The sequence below is a fragment of the Rhinopithecus bieti genome, unplaced genomic scaffold (genome assembly GCF_001698545.2).
Source record: "Rhinopithecus bieti isolate Rb0 unplaced genomic scaffold, ASM169854v2 scaffold_60909, whole genome shotgun sequence".
In the NCBI taxonomy this organism is placed as follows: Eukaryota; Metazoa; Chordata; class Mammalia; order Primates; family Cercopithecidae; genus Rhinopithecus; species Rhinopithecus bieti.
In genome coordinates, this window is record NW_016823619.1 from 1,056,569 (window position 1) to 1,075,653 (window position 19,085).

A 19,085-nucleotide genomic window follows, 5' to 3' on the forward strand; every position below is an offset into this window, starting at 1 on the left:
GGCTAATTTTTTTTGTACTTTTTGTAGAGACCAGGTTTCACCACTCTGCTCAGGCTGGTCTTGAGCTCATGAAACTCAAGCAATCCACCCGTCTTGGCCTCCCAACGTGCTGGGATTACAGGTGTGAGCCACTGCACCTAGTCCAGAAAACTTTTCAAATAGAGAAAATAAGCAAGCAGGTTCCTGAGAAGTGGGGAGGAAGATCCACAGGACCCCCACAGGGGCATGGCCAGGAGGCCCAAGAGCTGCTCTGAAAATGTCTGTTTTGCACATGAGGGAAGAGGAAGTCACCTGCTGTGCTCAGGGGAGTCAGAGCTTCTAAACAGTTGATTCCAGTAGCGGGAAAGTGAGATCAGTTCTTCTCAGGCCATCTCACAGGCCCTCAAGAAAGTCTCTGAATTGGCCTCTCTGAGCGCTGTACAGATTTACAAGCCCTCTCTCGGAGAGCGCTTGTTATCGCAGCCTGGGCAGCTCCCTCCCTCTGGCTCATTTCACATGTTCCCACCAAAGCCAGGGGAGAAAAGACCAGTGGCCACCCCACTACCATCCAACATACACATTACCATTTCTGTAAACCTGAGACAGTTCAGGTTGCTTAGAAAATAAAATGTGAGTCTCTCTTGCAAGGTTTGAGCTACGATTGGTGTTGGTGATAGGTGGGAGATACTAAAAAATTACTTCAGTGAATCCAAATATATTCTATGTACCAGATTCTACGCAAAATATATTTCTCCAAGACATCACATAAAGAGACAAAAGAGAATAAATTCAACAGTACTGGGACCCCTTCTCCCCTTACACTAAAAACAACTATTAGTTCAAGTAGTCATTTTTTGTAGAAAACACTTTTAATTTGGTTTTAAAAGCTTACTCTGGATATATGACAAGTCAAAATGTGATCTCTGTGGAGTAGGATTACAGGTATTATTTTAATCTTCTTCTTTTTCTGTTTTTCTAATTATTCCACAATAAATAAACATTACTTACATAATTTAAAAAATCTTACCTTAAAGACAGAACAACGAACATCAGCTGAACTTGTGTCAAATGCCAGTTCCCCAGTCACCTTCTTCAGGAGGTCAATAAGGATGGTTGGGGGCATCATTTCCCAGTACTTAGAAGTTATTTTACAAACACCAAGGATCCCTGTGGAACGGACCATCGGATAAGGATCTTCTAAAAGGCTCTATAAGTAGGAGGGGAGAAAGGCTTAAAAACCTTGACTTAATTCCCGAAATCAACACCTGCTTCACACATGAGCACTTCAGGGACTCGTAACTTAGAGAAACTTTGAGCATAGAAACACTGGACACATATGGATTCCTAGACCTGAGATTACTTGCTATCACTTCTAAAGCAGAGTATTTAAGATCAAGCCAGAAACATGTGGTGCCTTATTTGCCACATCCCCTGACAGCAGTAACTCAAAACCAGCTCTGTCATCCAGTGAGATCTGCACACTCAGCCGAGCATGGCAGGCGTTCAGATGAGGCATGGCCCATGTACACCACGCTTTTGAATTCTAAAATGCTGTAATGCATTTTAGAGCCAGGAAGAAAATAATTCTACCTGTAATGAACTAATCCAGGCCATGATCGTCAGCGGCACTAAAAATTCAAAAGGAGACAATGAGGCAGTAAGTACCCCGATGGGAGTACGCGACACCACCAGGGAAATAATCTCACGCAACAAAATCCCAAATACATGATTCGGATCCACTCTCTCATTTAACCACCAATTTATAGGAAACACAAAGCGCAGAGGGACACACTAATGACATCACAGGAATGGGTTCTATAAAATCCAGACTGCTGGGAACATCATAGAATAATCTGGTTTCTTCAATGACAACAAAACTAGCAAGTTTTAAGAATCAAAACACAGAAAGATTATAGCAAGAGAGCTCGTGGTCCAGGAGACTTAAGCAACATGTCAGTAAGTCATAGCACATGGGCCTTAGTTAGAGAAACATTCAAACAAAATGAGAAAATGGCAGCAACGAATGGGTACCCAAAGACACTAAGGAATTACCGTTAATTTAGCTGTGATCATGGCATGATTTAAAAAAAAAAAAAAAAAAAAAGATTATCTTTTACCAATACCTTCTGACCCATTTAGAGCTGAAATGATATGATGTCCCAAATATGTTTCAAGACAGGGGAAGAAGAATTCAGATTGGGATTAGTCAGCAATGAGTAAAACTGTGTTGTGGGCACACAGGGGTTATTACTCCAGTCTCTTTTTTATTATGTATGACATTTTCTATTAGGAACGTTGAAAAACACAACAGAATTCTTACTACTTTAATTAGAAAAAAAGGCTTCAAGTTAATATTAAGCATTTACCCCATCTCCTCCCCCAAATTTGACCAAAATGATCAATTTCTATTAGCAATAACAGAAACAAAAAGACTGAGGAATTTCTGTAAGAAACGGAATAAGGAACAGATTCGTGGAGAAAAGAGCAGGTAAGGGTGCTCTAAAGACAGGAGGCTGTGACCTCAGAGAGCTCACATCAGCCCCGAACCCAGAGCCCAGGTTACAGAAAAGAGAGTTCGTGACAAGGGCGGCAAACAACCCCTGGTGAGGCACACAGGCCAGCAGGAGTTCAGGAGCCAGGATGTGCCCCCAGGATAAAGTCTTAAAAATGGTTTCTAAACCAAGTGTGTCATCTGCCAGGAAGAGTTCCTGAAAGAGATACTGGGCAACAGACAAAGAAGAACAACAACAAAAAAAAAGAACCATCAATAACTCTAAGCCTCCAGAAAGGCAAAAGAAGGAAAAGCAAAGCCACCCAGAAGGAAAGGGCCCTTTGTACTTGGGTACCGAGGGGTCACCTGCCTGCCTGCTCTTCCTCCACAGAAACTAAGGGAAGCCCACCTGCTGGTGCACTCAGCCCATTTAGCAAACCTGAGACACAACCCTACACAACTGGAGAAGAACCCTTGCTAACTACCTTACCAACCCAATCCTTTATCCAAACTTAAGAATGGAAAAGATGACCAGTCTTTTAAGTCTTTAAGAAAAGACGACCAGTCTTTTAAGAAAAAGCAAACAGGAAGAAAAAAAGATGATTAAAAAAAAAAAAATAGAAAAGAACTTTAGGAATCTGAGGGCCTGTTCTTGGGATTCAGAAGTTTTATATATTGTGTTGTCTATGAATTACTTTCAATAATAATCTTTAAAATAATAAAATATATTCTGGACAATCACCTTACAACCACATCCTCTCCGGGCTCAGTGTCCAGACCTGTTTGCAATTACACCGTCACCAGATAAGCACTCAAAATGATAGCACATGACTCACAATGCTGTTTCTGTCGCATCTCTTCATTTAAAAACATTCAGAGTCTTTTTCTTTTTTGAAACAGGGTCTTGCTCTGTCACCTAGGCTGGAGTATAGCGGTGCAATCTCAGCTCACTGCAGCCTTGACCTTCCAGCCTCAAGCGATCCTCCCATCTCAGCCTCCCGAGTAGCTGAGACTATAGGCATGCACCACAGTGCCCAGCTGATTTTTTTTTTAAATTGGTAGAGATGGGGTTTCACCATGTTGCCCAGGATTGCTCAAGCAATCCTTCCTCAGCCTCTCAAAGTGTTGGGATTACAGGCATGAGCCACTGCACCTAGGCCCTTTTTTATTTAAAAAAAAAAAAAAAAGGTTCGCCATATTACTCAGGTTTAAGAAATACCAATAGAGGAAAAAGCATGAGAGAACAGTTAAGGTACACAGAGGATACACGAAATAACCACTGCTCTTACTTATTTATCAGATCACCTCCTTTGTCCCCTCGTGAAAGAGCCTAATTTCCATCTAAAGGTTGAGTTAAAGCCTCAAGAGGTGCAGCACCAGGGACAGGAGCTCTCAGCCAGCTTTGGCGAACAATGCCGCAGGCCAGACCCAGCTGGTACCTGCTCCTACACAGCCCACAGTGCTAAGAATGGTTCATATTTCTTAATGGTCGGAAAAAATGAACAAATTATCATTTTATGGCATGTGAAAATTACATGAGATTAAAATTTTGTTTTCCACAAAGTTTTTTTCTTTTGTTTTTTGTTTTTTTTTTTTTTTGAAACGGAGTCTTGCTCTGTCGCCCAGGCTGGAGTGTAGTGGCCGGATCTCGGCTCACTGCAAGCTCCGCCTCCCGGGTTCCTGCCATTCTCCTGCCTCAGCCTCCAGAGTAGCTGGGACCTCGTGATCCACCCGTCTCGGCCTCCCAAAGTGCTGGGATTACAGGCTTGAGCCACCGCGCCCGGCCGTTTTTTTCTTTTTTTAAAATAAGAGTCAGGGTGTGGCTCTATCACCCAGGCTGGAATGCGGTAGTATAATCATGGTTCACTATAGCCTTGACCTCCTGGGTTCAAGTGATCTTCCCGTTTGAGGCGGCAGTGAGTGACGATCACACCATTGGACTCCAGCCTGGGAGAGAGAGCACAACTCTGTCTCTAAAAATAAAATAAAACTTGAAAATAAGGAATCTTAAAAAAAAAAAAATTGTAAATATACATAATGTACACAGCAAAATACTAATGACTTCATTTAGGGATGTGTGTGTGTGTGCATGAAGAAGTATACAGATATTTATTACACTTTTTTTTCTTTTTTTTTTGAGACAGGGTCTCACTCTGTCGCCCAGGCTGGGGTGTAGCTAGCTGTGTGATCATGGCTCCCTGTAGACTTGACTTCCGGGGCTGAAGCCTCCCAAATAGCTGGGACCACAGGTGTGTGCCACCACACTGGGCTGTTTTTTTGTTGTTGTTGCTGTTGTTTGTAACTTTTTGTAGAGACGAGGTCTCACTCTGTTGCCCAGGCTGGTCTCAAATTCCTGGCCTCAAATAGTCCTCCCACCTCACCCTCCCACAGTGTTGGGATTACAGGTGTAAGCCACTGTGCAGGCCTATTATACTATTACTTCAACTTTCTGCATGTCAGGTTTTCCATAAGTTAGAAAACAAAAAGAAAAACAAAAGTGAGTATTTCAGAAGCACCACAGGCGACAGCATTACAATAGCACTTTGCTGTCATTGTTTCCTAAAACTTTACTACTTAGGACAGTAGATAATATGCACTGCTTAAGTAAGCTCTGTTAGGAAATACAGACTAAGTAGATGAAAAGAATCCACAATACTCCTCGGAAATAAATGCCGCATCTTAACATCCTAACACCTCATCTGAAAAGTCAACTGCCACAGGCATTATTTGTAGGCTTGCCCTGAAATATAACCAGTGTTTGCTCATCATGCTACCCAACACCTTTATGAGAGGCAGTGTCACAACTGCACTTACAGAGAAAGACACAGAGAAGTTGAGTGGCCCAAAGCCACATTCCTATTAAGGGAGAGTGGTGGAATCTGACCCCAGAGAGCAGGGGGCTGACGCCAGAGCATGTGCTTTACCCACTGTATGACGCCACCTCTCCACTGGGGAGACAACAGGCGCATGCACAAAATGGTTACAACCACACGTAGTAATAAATAATTAAACGTCCCCAAAGTAGAAAAAGACACCATGGGTCCACGCTGTTGCAGAAGGCCCCAGGGAGAAGCGGCATCTCTCTGAAGAATAGTCCAGGTTTAGAAACCATGTCACGTGGGAGCAGAGCTCTGGCTGTTACAGGGGAGGTGAGGACACACACAAGCAGTACATGCCACAGCCTAGACAAAGCTGGTATCTGTAAGAAGCTTGACCACCGGAAGTACGTACATAGAGCTCTTCAAACTGTTTCTGAATCTCACTATCCATTTCAATAGCGTGAAGGTTTGGATCCCTAATAGGAAATGCTTCAACAAACAACAATGCAGCATTTGATCGAACTTCAGAGTTTCTGGCCTATAATAATAAAAGAAGAGTATCTCAGAATCCCAAAGAGTTAACAAGCGAAGGCTTAAGTACCGTGTTCCCAAAGTAACAATTTAATTATCTTGATACAGATTTATTTTCAAATTACAGACAATCATAACATTTAAATTGACCAAACATTACTCAGTTCAACGTCAACAGATACTATGAAAAGATCAAGCTTCTTCACTTCAGAGCCCACTTCATGTCACTAAGTGGTCACCCCACATCCTCACTAAAGACACCAGGTTGTCTGCACTAAAAGTCATTGTGTGTTTGTTAGATTTCTCAAGGACTTGGACAGCCCAAGACAGCACGGCAGACCACCCACAGCCTAAGCTGGTTTGCTTTACGGCATGTCTCTAATCTCCTTCCCTAAACATGGTTACTTAAAAATAACTGTGTAGTTAGCACTAAACCAATCCAGGTTTCCAGTTAAACGAAACCAAGAAATGCTTTTAATAAAAGAAAAAAACATTTGTTCAAAAATTTCACAAAGCATTCAGTCTCCAGCTTTATCTTTACTATTTTATTGTAATTTTGAATTAGAGTTTGCTAAATTCAAAAGCACAAGTAATACATTCTAAACATGGATAAACTATTTAAAATGTATACCTTTAATCCTCTCCAAAGGATGGGTTTATATAATCTATAAAGCATCTCCTCTACTCCCTGCCGAACTTTCTTTTGATGGTGAAAGTAACTCAGAACCTAAGGACCAAGAAAAGGAAAAGAAAGCATTAACAAAAAAAAATTAATTAAATTACGTTAAATTAAATTAAATGGCATTTGGAAAGAGCAACAGGGAGAATTGTTCTCTCCACCACAAGTAGGCTCTGGCTGGCACCCACACGCCATGGCAATTCTTCAGCAGGAGTAACTTCGATAGATGTAGGAGAGCAGTAAATGCAGTCAGTCACAAGAAAGAAATCTACGGCTGAAATAAAAAGATTAATGGCCTTGGGCAATAAAATGGTTTGGGTTCTAGTTTCTGCTATTCTGCCAACAGCCACATAACCTCAAAAAAAGACTCGTTTAAACCTCTGACCTTCAGGATAAAATGGAAAAGGGGAGCATGTAAAGGAGATTCCTGAATGGTTCTAAGAACTCATGCTTGCTCCAAAACACTAACTAAACCTCTGTATTATCAACACCTGGTAACTGTTTCATCACTTTGTAACAAGGAGGTGTCATACTTAGTGACCTCTCACTGTACAAGATTAACTTAGGTATCAAGTTCCTCCCAAAACTTATGAAAAAATCAGCAAATGATCATTCTTGTAGCTTTCATTCTTCTTTTCCTACCCACTTCTTTTCCAGTCAGAATCTTCCCAAAATTCTTTGTAGACTCATGTCCCTAACAACAATCAATTTTGCCTTACTTCCCTATTCACACCTTTTGGGGCTAAACTTTATTAGTGAAACAAGAAAATTTTGAAAGATTTAACAGGCTATAAAAGAATAGCCTACACTTTAAGCGAGCTTGTATCAACTTTACCCTAGAAGAGCTACAGTATGGGGATTATTTTTTTCTGATTATTATTTTGGAGTTTTTATTGATGGTGATAAGTGACAGTCTATAGTTTGCTTTTTGTATATAATACTATCAAATTTTGATATCAACAGTATACTTGCTTCATAGAAAAATTTTCTAAACAGCTTAAGAATTAATTCACATGCCACAAAATCCACTCTTTTAAAAAATACAATTCAGTGGCTTTCAGTATATTTAGAGCTATGCTACCATTGTTCCTATCTAACTCTAGAACATTTTCATCAACAATATTGAGATTTTTAACTTCAAATGACGTCTGAAGCACTGCCTGAAGCCTCTTTCAATATCACTAAAATGACTTACGTAAATTTAATAGTTATCAAAAAAACAATTTGAGGAAAAAACTATAATGTGTTATAAGTTGTGACAAAAACAATTACTTGGAGTTGAGTAACACATTTCACTTGAGTGAAATCTAATATTCTCCCTTTAAACTATTTTGTGCATTTTCCATAAATTTATCAAATAGTGATATCTATACTTAACAATATCTTAATTACTCAGACTACCACAGCAGAAAGTAACATATGAAAACATACATGGTTTACATATAAACTACACACATAGTTTACATAAACATAAATATAGCTTGCATAAATACATGTAGTTTATTATGATGCAATTCTACTAAATAAAGTTTGAAACACCAAATCATTTATGTGAAATAAATAACCCAAACTGACTACAACTAAATAAAGCCACACTGGGATGGGGGTGGCATGTGGGTAGGACAGGGAGGTCACTGAATATATTTATCCTAAATATATGCAATCACGATTTTTAAATCCTCTGGAAAACTCAGTAGTCTAGATAAATCTCTGGGTTCTTTATCCTTGTGTAACCGAAGTTAAATCACCAATAATGCAAAGAAACGTTTTCTTATCCACTCAAAATTAATATAATTAGTATTTTTACGTTCTATAAATAGAAGTAGTTTCACTATACAACAAAACAAAGAAATGGGTAGTCTTTATTCACTTGTTTTCTTGACATATGGTTGCCAAAACTAACAGCAAGCAAACAAGGCATCCCATGGGTTAGAACACTGACCAACAGCAGCTGCTTACCTTAACCAAACACAGCAGACCAGATTTTCCCATTCCTCCTGCCAGGATCCTTATGATCCATCAAACACCTATCAGTGTAGTAATGACACTGATGATAGAACCTTACCTAGTCAGTCCATTTACAATTATTAATATAAAGGTAAAGTTAACATCTGAATTCTGAGATTACCTTTACAGAACAAAGTATCAAATAAACAATCAAAACATTTATTCATTTGGTTTGCAGAATAGCAAAATGGGATTTTATAAGTAAAATAATAAAAATAATTTCAAATACCCTCTAAGATCTTTGAAAAAAATGATAGTGGCCATTAGAAACTAATAATTCTGGAAAATTTCAAGACAGAGAATTGAATTTAAAGTCATTCAAATACAATACTGACCATCTCAACAATACACCTTTGCTTTCCTCATTAAAACTTTGGTGGCAAGAATAAAACTGCCAGACATCAAATATCAAGGTTCTGAGGAATCCCCCTAATTGATGTCTGTGAAAGCTTAACTTAATTTTAAAATGTAACCAAAACAATTATCTGAAAACCAAACAGAGGAAACATTATTTCAAAAACTGTTCACAATCTTACCTCCCGCACTTTGGAATGCACTGGAGACCTCCTCGGAAGGTGTATCCCATGGAACATGAAGTCCTGGATGCAATCATTTTCAATCGTCTGAAATAACAAACGCAATGCAAAGCAACTGGTGTGTGTGTGTCCTACTGACCACCTGACAAGCAGTGCAGCATTCAAGTACAAAAAAAGTCGAATCTGTCCATCTTACATTTCATGAGAAAAAAACCTGGATCATTTTGTCCAAGCTTTCTTATTTTAAGTCCGTGCTTCTTAGAATTCCTTTGGTTTTCATATATGAAGGACAACGCTTCACTTCTCTTTTATTTGATGAAATATCAAATCTGTGCCAAATGGCAAGGTAAGCTTCCACCTACCACTCAAGGGTAGTTCAAATCAGACAAAGTTCAAAGACCGAGTGCATGGTGAGTGTGGAGTCCCCTCTTCTGACTCATCACTGACCTGGACAACCTTCAGAAGACTGGATTTGTTCCAACAGCCTCCACAGAACAAAAACAGAACTACCTCTATGGTGGAAACTGTAAATAAGATTATTTCAGGGCCACTACTGAGAAGGGCTGAGCAAGGAAGGTGTGGGAAGCCCTTCATCAGCCCCATGCACTCATGGTACTCAGAGTGCAGCAACTGGGGGAAGCCTAGCCTCTCACAGTAGCAAAAAATCCCAGTGGACCCTATGGTCTGTACCTGTACTCTGTGCCCGCCCTCACACATGAGGCTTTGGGGAAGGACCTAAGGAAACGCTCCTAGGGTTAATATACAAACCAGGGTTTGTATTAGTATACAATACTTGAGCATCTGCAGACGCTCAAGTTCCTCTTCTCCATTATATTTGAAAATATTTCCTTCACCTGAAGTCACTTAGCATCACTTAATGTGGGACAACCACACATCGTCTGACTTGCAATGAAAGATGAGATACACAGCACTACCTGGGAAGTTATCTGTGCCATAAAAGTTGAATCCAAATCTTTAGTGCTAACTACCAGAATGCTGACATTCTACAGGACAACTCGTTCAGTTTCCTCACATGCCAATGGCATAGATTTTAAAAAAAAGAAATGAGGGAGAAAGGCTCTAGAATAAGCGATTTTAATGGTATAACAAGCAAATGCCATGTGGGCAACTTCTTGAGTCCTAATTCAAAAAAACTCTAAGGAGACATTTTGAGATCACTGGAAAAATTTCAATGTGGCTTGATTATTTTTAAAAATACCAAGGATTTACTGTCACATTTTTAGGTCTTACAATGGCATGCCATAAGCACATTTTTGAGAGATGAATAAAGTAGTATGTAGAAATGAAATCTCATGTCTGGAATTTGCCTGAGAAACTTAAAGAGAGGGAGGGCAGAGAGGAAAGGAGTGAGACTGAGAAATACACATTGTTGGTACCAATTTTGTATACATCTAGTCAAATAGTTTTTATTTTGTTTACTTTTTGTAGAGACAGGGTCTCGCCATGTTGGCCAGGCTGGTCTCAAACTCCTGACCTCAGGTGATCCACCCGCCTCAGCCTCCCAAAGTACTGGGATTACAGGCGTGAGCTACCGCGCCCAGCCTACTTTTGGTGTTCTAGAAGTCAGTGATAAACCTTGGCAATACAAATCAAGTGTAAGTTGTGCAGAGGAGCAGAGAGGATGGAAGTAAACTCCAGACGTGGGGCAGCCTCTGTGCACCCTGCAGGTTTCTCCCTCTGCCCCTCAGTGCAGGGCCTGCTCTCCAAAGAGGAATGAAAAGTCAGGATAGAACACAGGGTTGTGAGAGGCTCCTTTCTGACCCGGAGTAAAATTTTTTTCTCAGAGAAAACAAAATGATGGAGAACCTAGTATAAGAAAATATAAGTGAAAACAAAGACACTTTTTTTGTCCAAAAGGGTGTCTGGATGTTGAGTTGGGATTGTGGATTACATAGCCCTATCTTCATAACATAAATACTATGTATTCACCAGAGTTACCCATAATCAAAGAAAGTATCTTCAAATTCTCAAAAATAATGTAACTAAAAGAGGTGACTTGAAGTTCCTGAATGGCACTATCCAACAGAAATTGAACGCAAGCCACGGATGCAATTTTAAATTTTCTAGTGGCTGCATTAAAAACAGACAAAAGAAACAGGTAAAATTACTTTAATATTACACAGTCATCCCTTGGTATCCATGGGGGATTGGTTCTAGGACCTCCCTCAGATACCAGAGTCTGTGGATGCTCAAACTCCTCATATAAAGTGGAGTAGTATCTGCATATAACCTACACACCCTGCACCCTTTAAATCATCTCCAGATTACTTACAATACTTAATACAATGTCAATGTCATATAAATAGTTGTGACACTGTATGTTTAGGGACTGATGACAAGAAAGAAAAAGTCTGCACATGTTAAGTACAGATGCATTTTTTTCCCAAATATTTTTGATCCTTGGTTGACTGAATCCATGGATGTGAAACCCACAAAGAGCCAACTACCACATTTAGCCTAATACATCCAAACCACTCTCATTTCAACATTCACTCAACATTTTTAAAAAGTACTGAGATATTTTATATTCTCCTTTTTCCATATGAAGTCTTTGAAATCTGGTATGTTTCTTACACTTACAACACATCTTGATTCAGACTGGCCACATTCCAAATGCCCGGTGAGCACATGTGGCTGGAAAGATCAGGGTCAGAGCTCCCTCCCAGCTGGAAGAGCACAGTCCTACCTCCCACAAACCACACATCTTAGCAAGTGACTGGATTACCCATCAAACAAATTTTCATTCTTTGGCTTTATTTTGACAGAGTGCATAAACATGGATCTTAAATAACCCTTCTTTGACTACTTATTTAGTAACTAAAATATAATAAAATAAGTGTTAACATTTAAAAAAATGAAAATACCTCCAGTATTTTCCCTGAAGCCTTTTCCAAGCTCTGAAATAAATTTCTGCAATGTATACCATCAAAGACCTATATAAAAAGATCAAAATAGTTTTAATGCAAATTTAAAGAATTATACTTTCAACATGTATCATTTCAGTTACTCTCCAACCATAGTGAAGAAGAAACTCAGTTTAAACGAGTGCTTTGCAAATTATCTATAGAAATAGGTTATCTACCTGTAGCAAAAAGTAGAAAATGGAGAAGGTTTTGGGAAAGGAAACTGAAATGACAAACTGTTTCCTCCTCCTCAGTCAAGGCTTACCCAAAACTTTACTATTTTCTGTGAAACTATGAGTGCATAAGCCCAGAACAAAATTCTAAAGTCAAAAATATTTAAATATAAATAAATTGTCGACTTGGAGTCATGTTGGACTTTCCATGCTACCAATTCCTCAGGTACAAGAAGCCCTAAAATACCAGTATCAACTTAAGAATCATAAGCTTAGAAATCTATTAGTTCACCAGACGCAGTGGCTCATGCCTGTAATCCCAGCACTTTGGGAGGCTGAGGTGGGCGGATCACGAGGTCAGGAGATCAAGACCATCCTGGCTAACACGGTGAAACCCCGTCTCTACTAAAAATACAAAAAATTAGCCAGGTGCAGTGGCAGGCACCTGTAATCCCAGCTACTCAAGAGGCTGAGGCAGGAGAATGGCGTGAACTCGGGAGGCGGAGCTTGCAGTGAGCCGAGATCGGGCCACTGCACTTCAGCCTGGGTGACAGAGCGAGACTCCGTCTCAAAAAAAAAAAAAACAAAAAACTATTAGTTCAACTCAGATATTCTGAAGATGAGGAAATATGAAAAAGCAATGTAGTATACAATAGGAGCTTTGCAATCAGAGATCCAGAATCAGATCCCAACTTGGTACTTACACAGTTGCCTGACACTGGGAAATTTAGAAACCAAAGCCTACCTCAAAAAAGAGTTGTGAGGATTAAATTTTAAAATGCAGACTAAGTACTCAGCACTGGAGCAAATGAAGTACTCTGCCTTGTGCCTGGCAAACAACAAGCATACACTTGACATCTCCATCATGTAGGGAGTGGCAGAGCATGACTGCAACATTCCCTGCTGCTCCTGCAGATTCCACAGGCTCTTCCGAGAAGCCACACCGGCCAGGCCACATTCAACCAAAAATCACACACTGTATTCGAAGTACCATGGACATGGCTTTATTATGAGGAAGACTAAGGTTCAACTGGAAACTATTTTAACTATTTAAAGAACGACCACAAATTAAAACCTCAATGTCAGTGGTTAATACTGGAAAAGAATGATTTCCTATAAAAGGAAAAAGCTACCCAGTGATACAATGGTACATAACAAATAACATATTTCTAAAGCTTCTAATCCATTACTATAATTTTAAGAAGTCAGACCAAATGGAATCTTTCAAAGCCAGATTAAGCAGCATGAAATCTTAAGTACTTTTAACACTTACTTTTGTAATCCCTGTAATTGGTTTTTAATGGTCCCATGGATCATTCTGATAAAGTTTATATTCCAGTTGAAGAGAGAACTAAGAAATCTTCTTCCCTATAAATAAAAAAAAGGATATAATGTTTAAATTGCAACCAAATAAAAAGTTCCAAATAACAAACAATTCTTTGAACGTCTAGTAAGCTAAACACTGCTATTGCTAAAAAGGAGGCACGTGTAATTATAACTAAGAGCACACGCAGGAGCTGAGCTGTCTGCAGGGCCTGTACAGCCAGGAGCCACACAAGCCTCCTTCCCCAGGGGCGAGCAGCCACTACACTGAGCGCCTCTGTCCTCAAGGACCACAGGTGCAGAGATGAAGACCACAGACAGTAACCATGGGTGCATAAACATCTCATTCTGGCTCTGTCATGGATGGCTACATAGTCTCAAATGAAAGAAAGCTTTAAGTCTAGCATAGGTGGGTGGGAATGGAATGGAATAACCCAGTTCATTTCACCTTCTCATTTGTAAATGAGAAAACTGAGGACTCATATAGTTAAAAGGTTGAGTATCTGTCAAGTTAGAATTTCCAAACACACAGTTTTCAAGTCATAAATACATCATGTGATGATAATTTATATGTATGCTACTAGATTATATACCCGAACCTAAAATGAATACAATATGTATACTCTATTATAGAGTGCACAAAATACGTCTATCAAGAATTCTCTCAGTGAATACCACCTTTATCTCTTATCAGCACACCACTGCACAGAACTGGAATCCTACAGAAATGCAATACATTTTTATTCAAATGCAGGGTAACTATGCTTACAACAGGTAAGCTAAAAAAAAAAAAAAGAAAAAACAGCAATATTCACTAGAAGTAATCTGCCAGTACAGTACAAGATGTTTATGGTTTACCCAGAATGACTGGAAACTGATCTGACCAAATTAATGATTGATTAGGAAACTACGTGTAGATATCTTAAATTCAAAGGAGACATCAATTTTTTAAAAAGGGTAGGGGTTGTAACACATACATACATTTATGCCTGTTATATATTTGCACACATATATAAGTTAACAAGTACGATTCATCAACTCCTTATGTATAAGTCAACATAAAAGTTTATTGTTTGAATCCATCATTCATTTCTTCACTCTCCCCACATTTCAGGACAATCCTGGAGACGGGTATGGGGCACAGGCTGTGTCCAACATCTTTGTGATAATGACGGTGCTGACACAGCAAGGACGGCACAGGGCAGCCCTCCCCAAGGGTTCCTACCCTCCCCAAGGGTTCTTACCCACTGGAGTCTGGGCTGCGGTTTGATACATACCACCTCATCTGTTCCTCACAACAATCCTGTGAAAGAGTAACTGTTGCTCCTATTTTACATAAGACAACACTGAGGCTGAAAGGCCTGACCAAGGTCACCATCTATACGGTGAACAAGGACCCTGGGAGCTGAAGGTCTCAGTCCTAATCACATGGCCCATTGTCTAGCAGACCGCAGATGGCTCGCCAGGGTCCAGTTCTGTCTCTTCCGCTAAGCAGCTGTGAGACCTGGAGGAAACTTATTCTGTACCTCAGAGCTGGTCCTCCTCCTCCTCTGAAGCCCTTCTCCATCATCTTCAGGGAGAAGGAATGACTTCCTCCTTCCGCCTCAGAGATGTGCCTGCTGTGCCATGAGCATCCAAAAGCAAAGGCTTGTTCTAGTCTCCACTGACCCCGCCTGAGCATGTAGTTGATGCTCAGTAAACAAATGCAGAAGACCCCTAACACAGAAGAACTATGCGAGTCTCTCTGTAATTCTTAATTCTCCAGTAGCCATATTAACAAAAGAAGATTAATTTTAATAATATATTTTATGTAAAGCAATATATCTAAACTATTATCTATTATATTAAGTATATAACAAAAATGATTAATGAGCTATTTTATATTCATTTCTTTCACACTAAATCTTCAAATCCATGTGTATTTTATACTTATGGCCAATCTCAGTTCAGATGGGTCCCGTTTCAGGTGCTCAGTAGCCTCGTTTGGGAGTGGACCCCAGGACGGGCAGTGCAGCAACAGGCCAGAAGCCTCTCTGGATTTACAGGATGGGTAGAAAAAAGAAATGGAGGCTATTATGGAATGATAGTTTTGAGTACATGGCAATGAAAATGGAATTAGGGCAGAAGGCCAGATCTCAATCATAGAGAAGTGCTTTCTCAACCTTATTTTTAATCATTCTTAATTTAAAATGCACGTATGGCTCCCCTAGGAGTCACACAGCCACCTGTTACCATCCAATTTCATGATGAAATAAGCAAGGACTTGTAAAATGTTTTCTCTAGTACTGCCATGCAGTACAAATGATGTGCAGTAAAAAGCTCCTGGTAGCTAAGCTGACCTTCATGGCAACACCGCGCATGGTGCAGACAGGAACCATGTCAACACAGGAGAAACATCTATTAAGAAGCAGCTCACAAACAGATCAAAAAACAAATGCCTATTTACCTCTTCTTTCTTGATATAATTAATATTTATGAAGCACTCAAGTAACATATCTTTAATTTCTCCACTTTCCTCCAAATCATAATCGAAGCAATATAAAGCCTGATGGACACGCCAAAGCCGACATACGTCTGCACCCTGTGAATGACACAAAAATGTTATACTTTTTTTAATGAACAGTAAAGTCATATTTCAAATCAAGTATATTTTATATCAGACAGTTGATTTACCAAAGATTAAAAAATAATGACAAATAAAAACAGATTTTAAAATTTGCAAATGCCACCTAAATTTGCATAGCTCTACAGAACATGTTTTAAACACAGGGAAAATAATAAAAAATCGAGCAAGTTCAAGAACTTCCTCAATGATGAAGATTAAAGTGTCCAGTGCAGGAGACATTAGCCACATTTCACTGCAGAGCTACTAAAATGTGACTAATATAACTGAGGAACTGAATTTTCATTATTTTAACTTTAAATTTAAATAGCTTTCTGTGGCAAGTGGCTACTACATTGACTAGCACAGGTTTAGAATGTTAGGAAGACATTTAAAAATAAAGTCTTAGCTAGGTGGTGCACTCCTGCAGTCCCAGCTACTCGAGAAGCTGAGGCAGGAGGACTGCTTGAGCCCAGGAGTTTGAGGCTGCAGTGAGCTATGATCATGCCACTGCACTCCAGCCTGGGCAACAGAGAGAGACCCAGTCTTTAAAAAATAAAAAGTGAACACACTGTCTTAGTCTCCAGACTCCTCCTAAGCAACATGACAAAGGCTGTCTTTCCTGTGTCTTCCTTGGCAGGCAGGCCTTTCTCCCACCAGGTAACACACAAATCCTGAATAGAACTCTGTAGTTTTCGTTCAGACTCAGGTAATGCATATAAAATACCTAAAATACAGCACAGAAATTTTCCAATTAGTAAGGCAAATTCTTATTACTTCAGATTCAACAGTTTAGAGTATTATGACTTTATATATCATTTAAAGCTTTGCTAAGCAAATAATATTAGTTTATGTTTAAAACTTGTCAAAGATTTATATACATTAATTATAAAATGCAAATAATGTCAATTAAAAAACTGTTTGACAATTGTTATAAAAAGACCCTCAACAGACATAATAGAAAAGAGATTTTTGGAACTGGAAGTCCCAGAGAAATCATATCACCAATTTTAGAAACGCAGGTGCTGAGGCTAACCAAACCTCAGTGTAACAAGAACAATGGTATCTCTGTTAACACCAGAGCCAAGACAGGTCTACTGACCAATCAATAATCCACTACTATCCCTCAATGTGCCAGCCTCAAATTTTGGCTCAGAGGTGAAAAATAGTCAAAGCAATTACCATAATGAATACAAAAACCGCAGTGCTTTTATTAACAGAAAAGCTCAATAATTAAATTAATAATACTAATGCTCATAATTATAATCTGTAGGTATCTGAATGTCATTACACTAATATAACATTCCTGAATTAACTGGGAAGTTGATAGCAACTACAGTGTTAGCACTAATCATTTTACTAGTTATTTGCAGACCATACAAATAAACTGATAGTAAAATTCACAAAGCATTTGGGAGCTATTTTCATTATGATTAGGGGTGACTTTTTAATAAGACACTGTATTTCAACTCAAGAATTCAGAATGAAACAATGTACTATAAAACAGATACATAAATCCAAGTGATGCTAAGAATAAGAAGCTTGATGAGACACTTTATCACATGAAACTACACTTGCACAGTGAGGGATGAGGGTATGTGAAAAGTTTTCTTAAATATCATTCAGATATTTTTACATCTTTTGTAACTAGAATTTTATATATTTCATAATCAAATATTTTCATTAACTTAGACTACTATACCTCCTAAATTAATAACCAGTTTTACAGTTTTGTTAAAACTTGAAAAGTACCATCATTCACATTTCAATACAGTAAAACTCCCCTAGGAGTCAACAATGACTCCTCAGCTCATGTTCACAACATACTTAAAGAAAAAATTCAATGTCACAAATTCTTAGTTAAGTTGACACTATCTAGCAGTGGTAATCACATAATCAGGTATTTTCCTAGAAAGAAGTTCTTGATCACTGGTCCAGTAAGTCAGACTTCCCTGAAAAACCTGTAAACAATAGCAGTTAGTTGCTGAGTACTGCCCATCTCACCACCTATAACATCTGAATGCAGCTTAAATTAAACTAATTAGGCCAGATGCAATGGCTAATGCCTGTAATCCCAGCACTTTGCCAGGGCAAGGTGGGAGGATCACTTGAGCCCAGGAGTTTGAGACCAGCCTGGGCAATACAGTTAGATCTTGACTCTACCAAAAAACAAAACAAAACAAAAAGCACGGGCTTGTGGTACCACCTACTAAGAAGGCTGAGGTGAGAGGATAGCTACAGCCCAGGAGATCAAGGCTACAGTGAGCTGGGATCATGTCACTGCACTCCAGCATAGGCAACAGAGACAGATTCTGTCTCTAAAAAAAAAAAGATAAATATAAAATAAATAAACTAAGTATTCAAGACAGCCCTTAGGTAAGTATGCTCCTATTCTAACTGAAGAAAAAGAACTGGACTGCAAAGCTATACCTTTATACCACTTCTGCTACTGAATTCAACAATGCTCATGAAAACAACTAGCTTCCTTTTACAAAGTATCATTTCAGGCCAGTCGCAGTGGCTCATGCCTGTAATCCCAGCACTTTGGGAGGCCCAGGCGGGCAGATCACCTGAGGTCGGGAGTTCGAGACTAGCCTGACCAACATGGAGAAATCCGGTCTCTACTAAAAATACAAAATTAGTCAGGCGTGGTGGCGAATGCCTGTAATCCCAGCTACTAGGGAGGCTGAGGCAGGAGAATCGCTTGAACCCGGGGGGCGGAGGTTGTGGTGAGCTGAGATCGCGCCATTGCACTCCTGCCTAGACAACAAGAGTGAAACTCCATCTCAAAAAAAATAAAAATAAAAACAGAAACAAAACAAGTATTTCAATGTCCACTTCTAAATATGCCATTTATAACAAAATCAACTCACCATTTAATATAATAACACATTCCAGTAGGGCTTCGTAGTTCTCCCTTTCATTTATTACAGATACAGAAGCAAGAATCACAGATGTAATTGCATAAATTATTTCTATGCTTTTCTCTATAAATGAAAATCAAAGCATGAGTGAATTAAA

General features: G+C 39.2%; 1 protein-coding gene across 1 annotated transcript in view; it reads right to left on the minus strand.

Moving 5' to 3' along the window:
• The window catches only part of NCAPG2 (non-SMC condensin II complex subunit G2), a 59,551-nt gene extending 40,504 nt beyond the window's left edge, over positions 1 to 19,047 (minus strand). Inside the window, 10 exon segments of the mRNA XM_017861677.1 lie at positions 1,007 to 1,186; positions 5,702 to 5,827; positions 6,452 to 6,547; positions 9,043 to 9,129; positions 11,928 to 11,953; positions 11,956 to 11,996; positions 13,413 to 13,507; positions 15,909 to 16,043; positions 16,637 to 16,791; positions 18,938 to 19,047. Of these exon segments, the coding sequence (XP_017717166.1) occupies positions 1,007 to 1,186; positions 5,702 to 5,827; positions 6,452 to 6,547; positions 9,043 to 9,129; positions 11,928 to 11,953; positions 11,956 to 11,996; positions 13,413 to 13,507; positions 15,909 to 16,043; positions 16,637 to 16,669 (819 nt within the window). The 5' untranslated portion in view covers positions 16,670 to 16,791; positions 18,938 to 19,047.
• Positions 19,048 to 19,085: the final 38 nt, after the last annotated feature.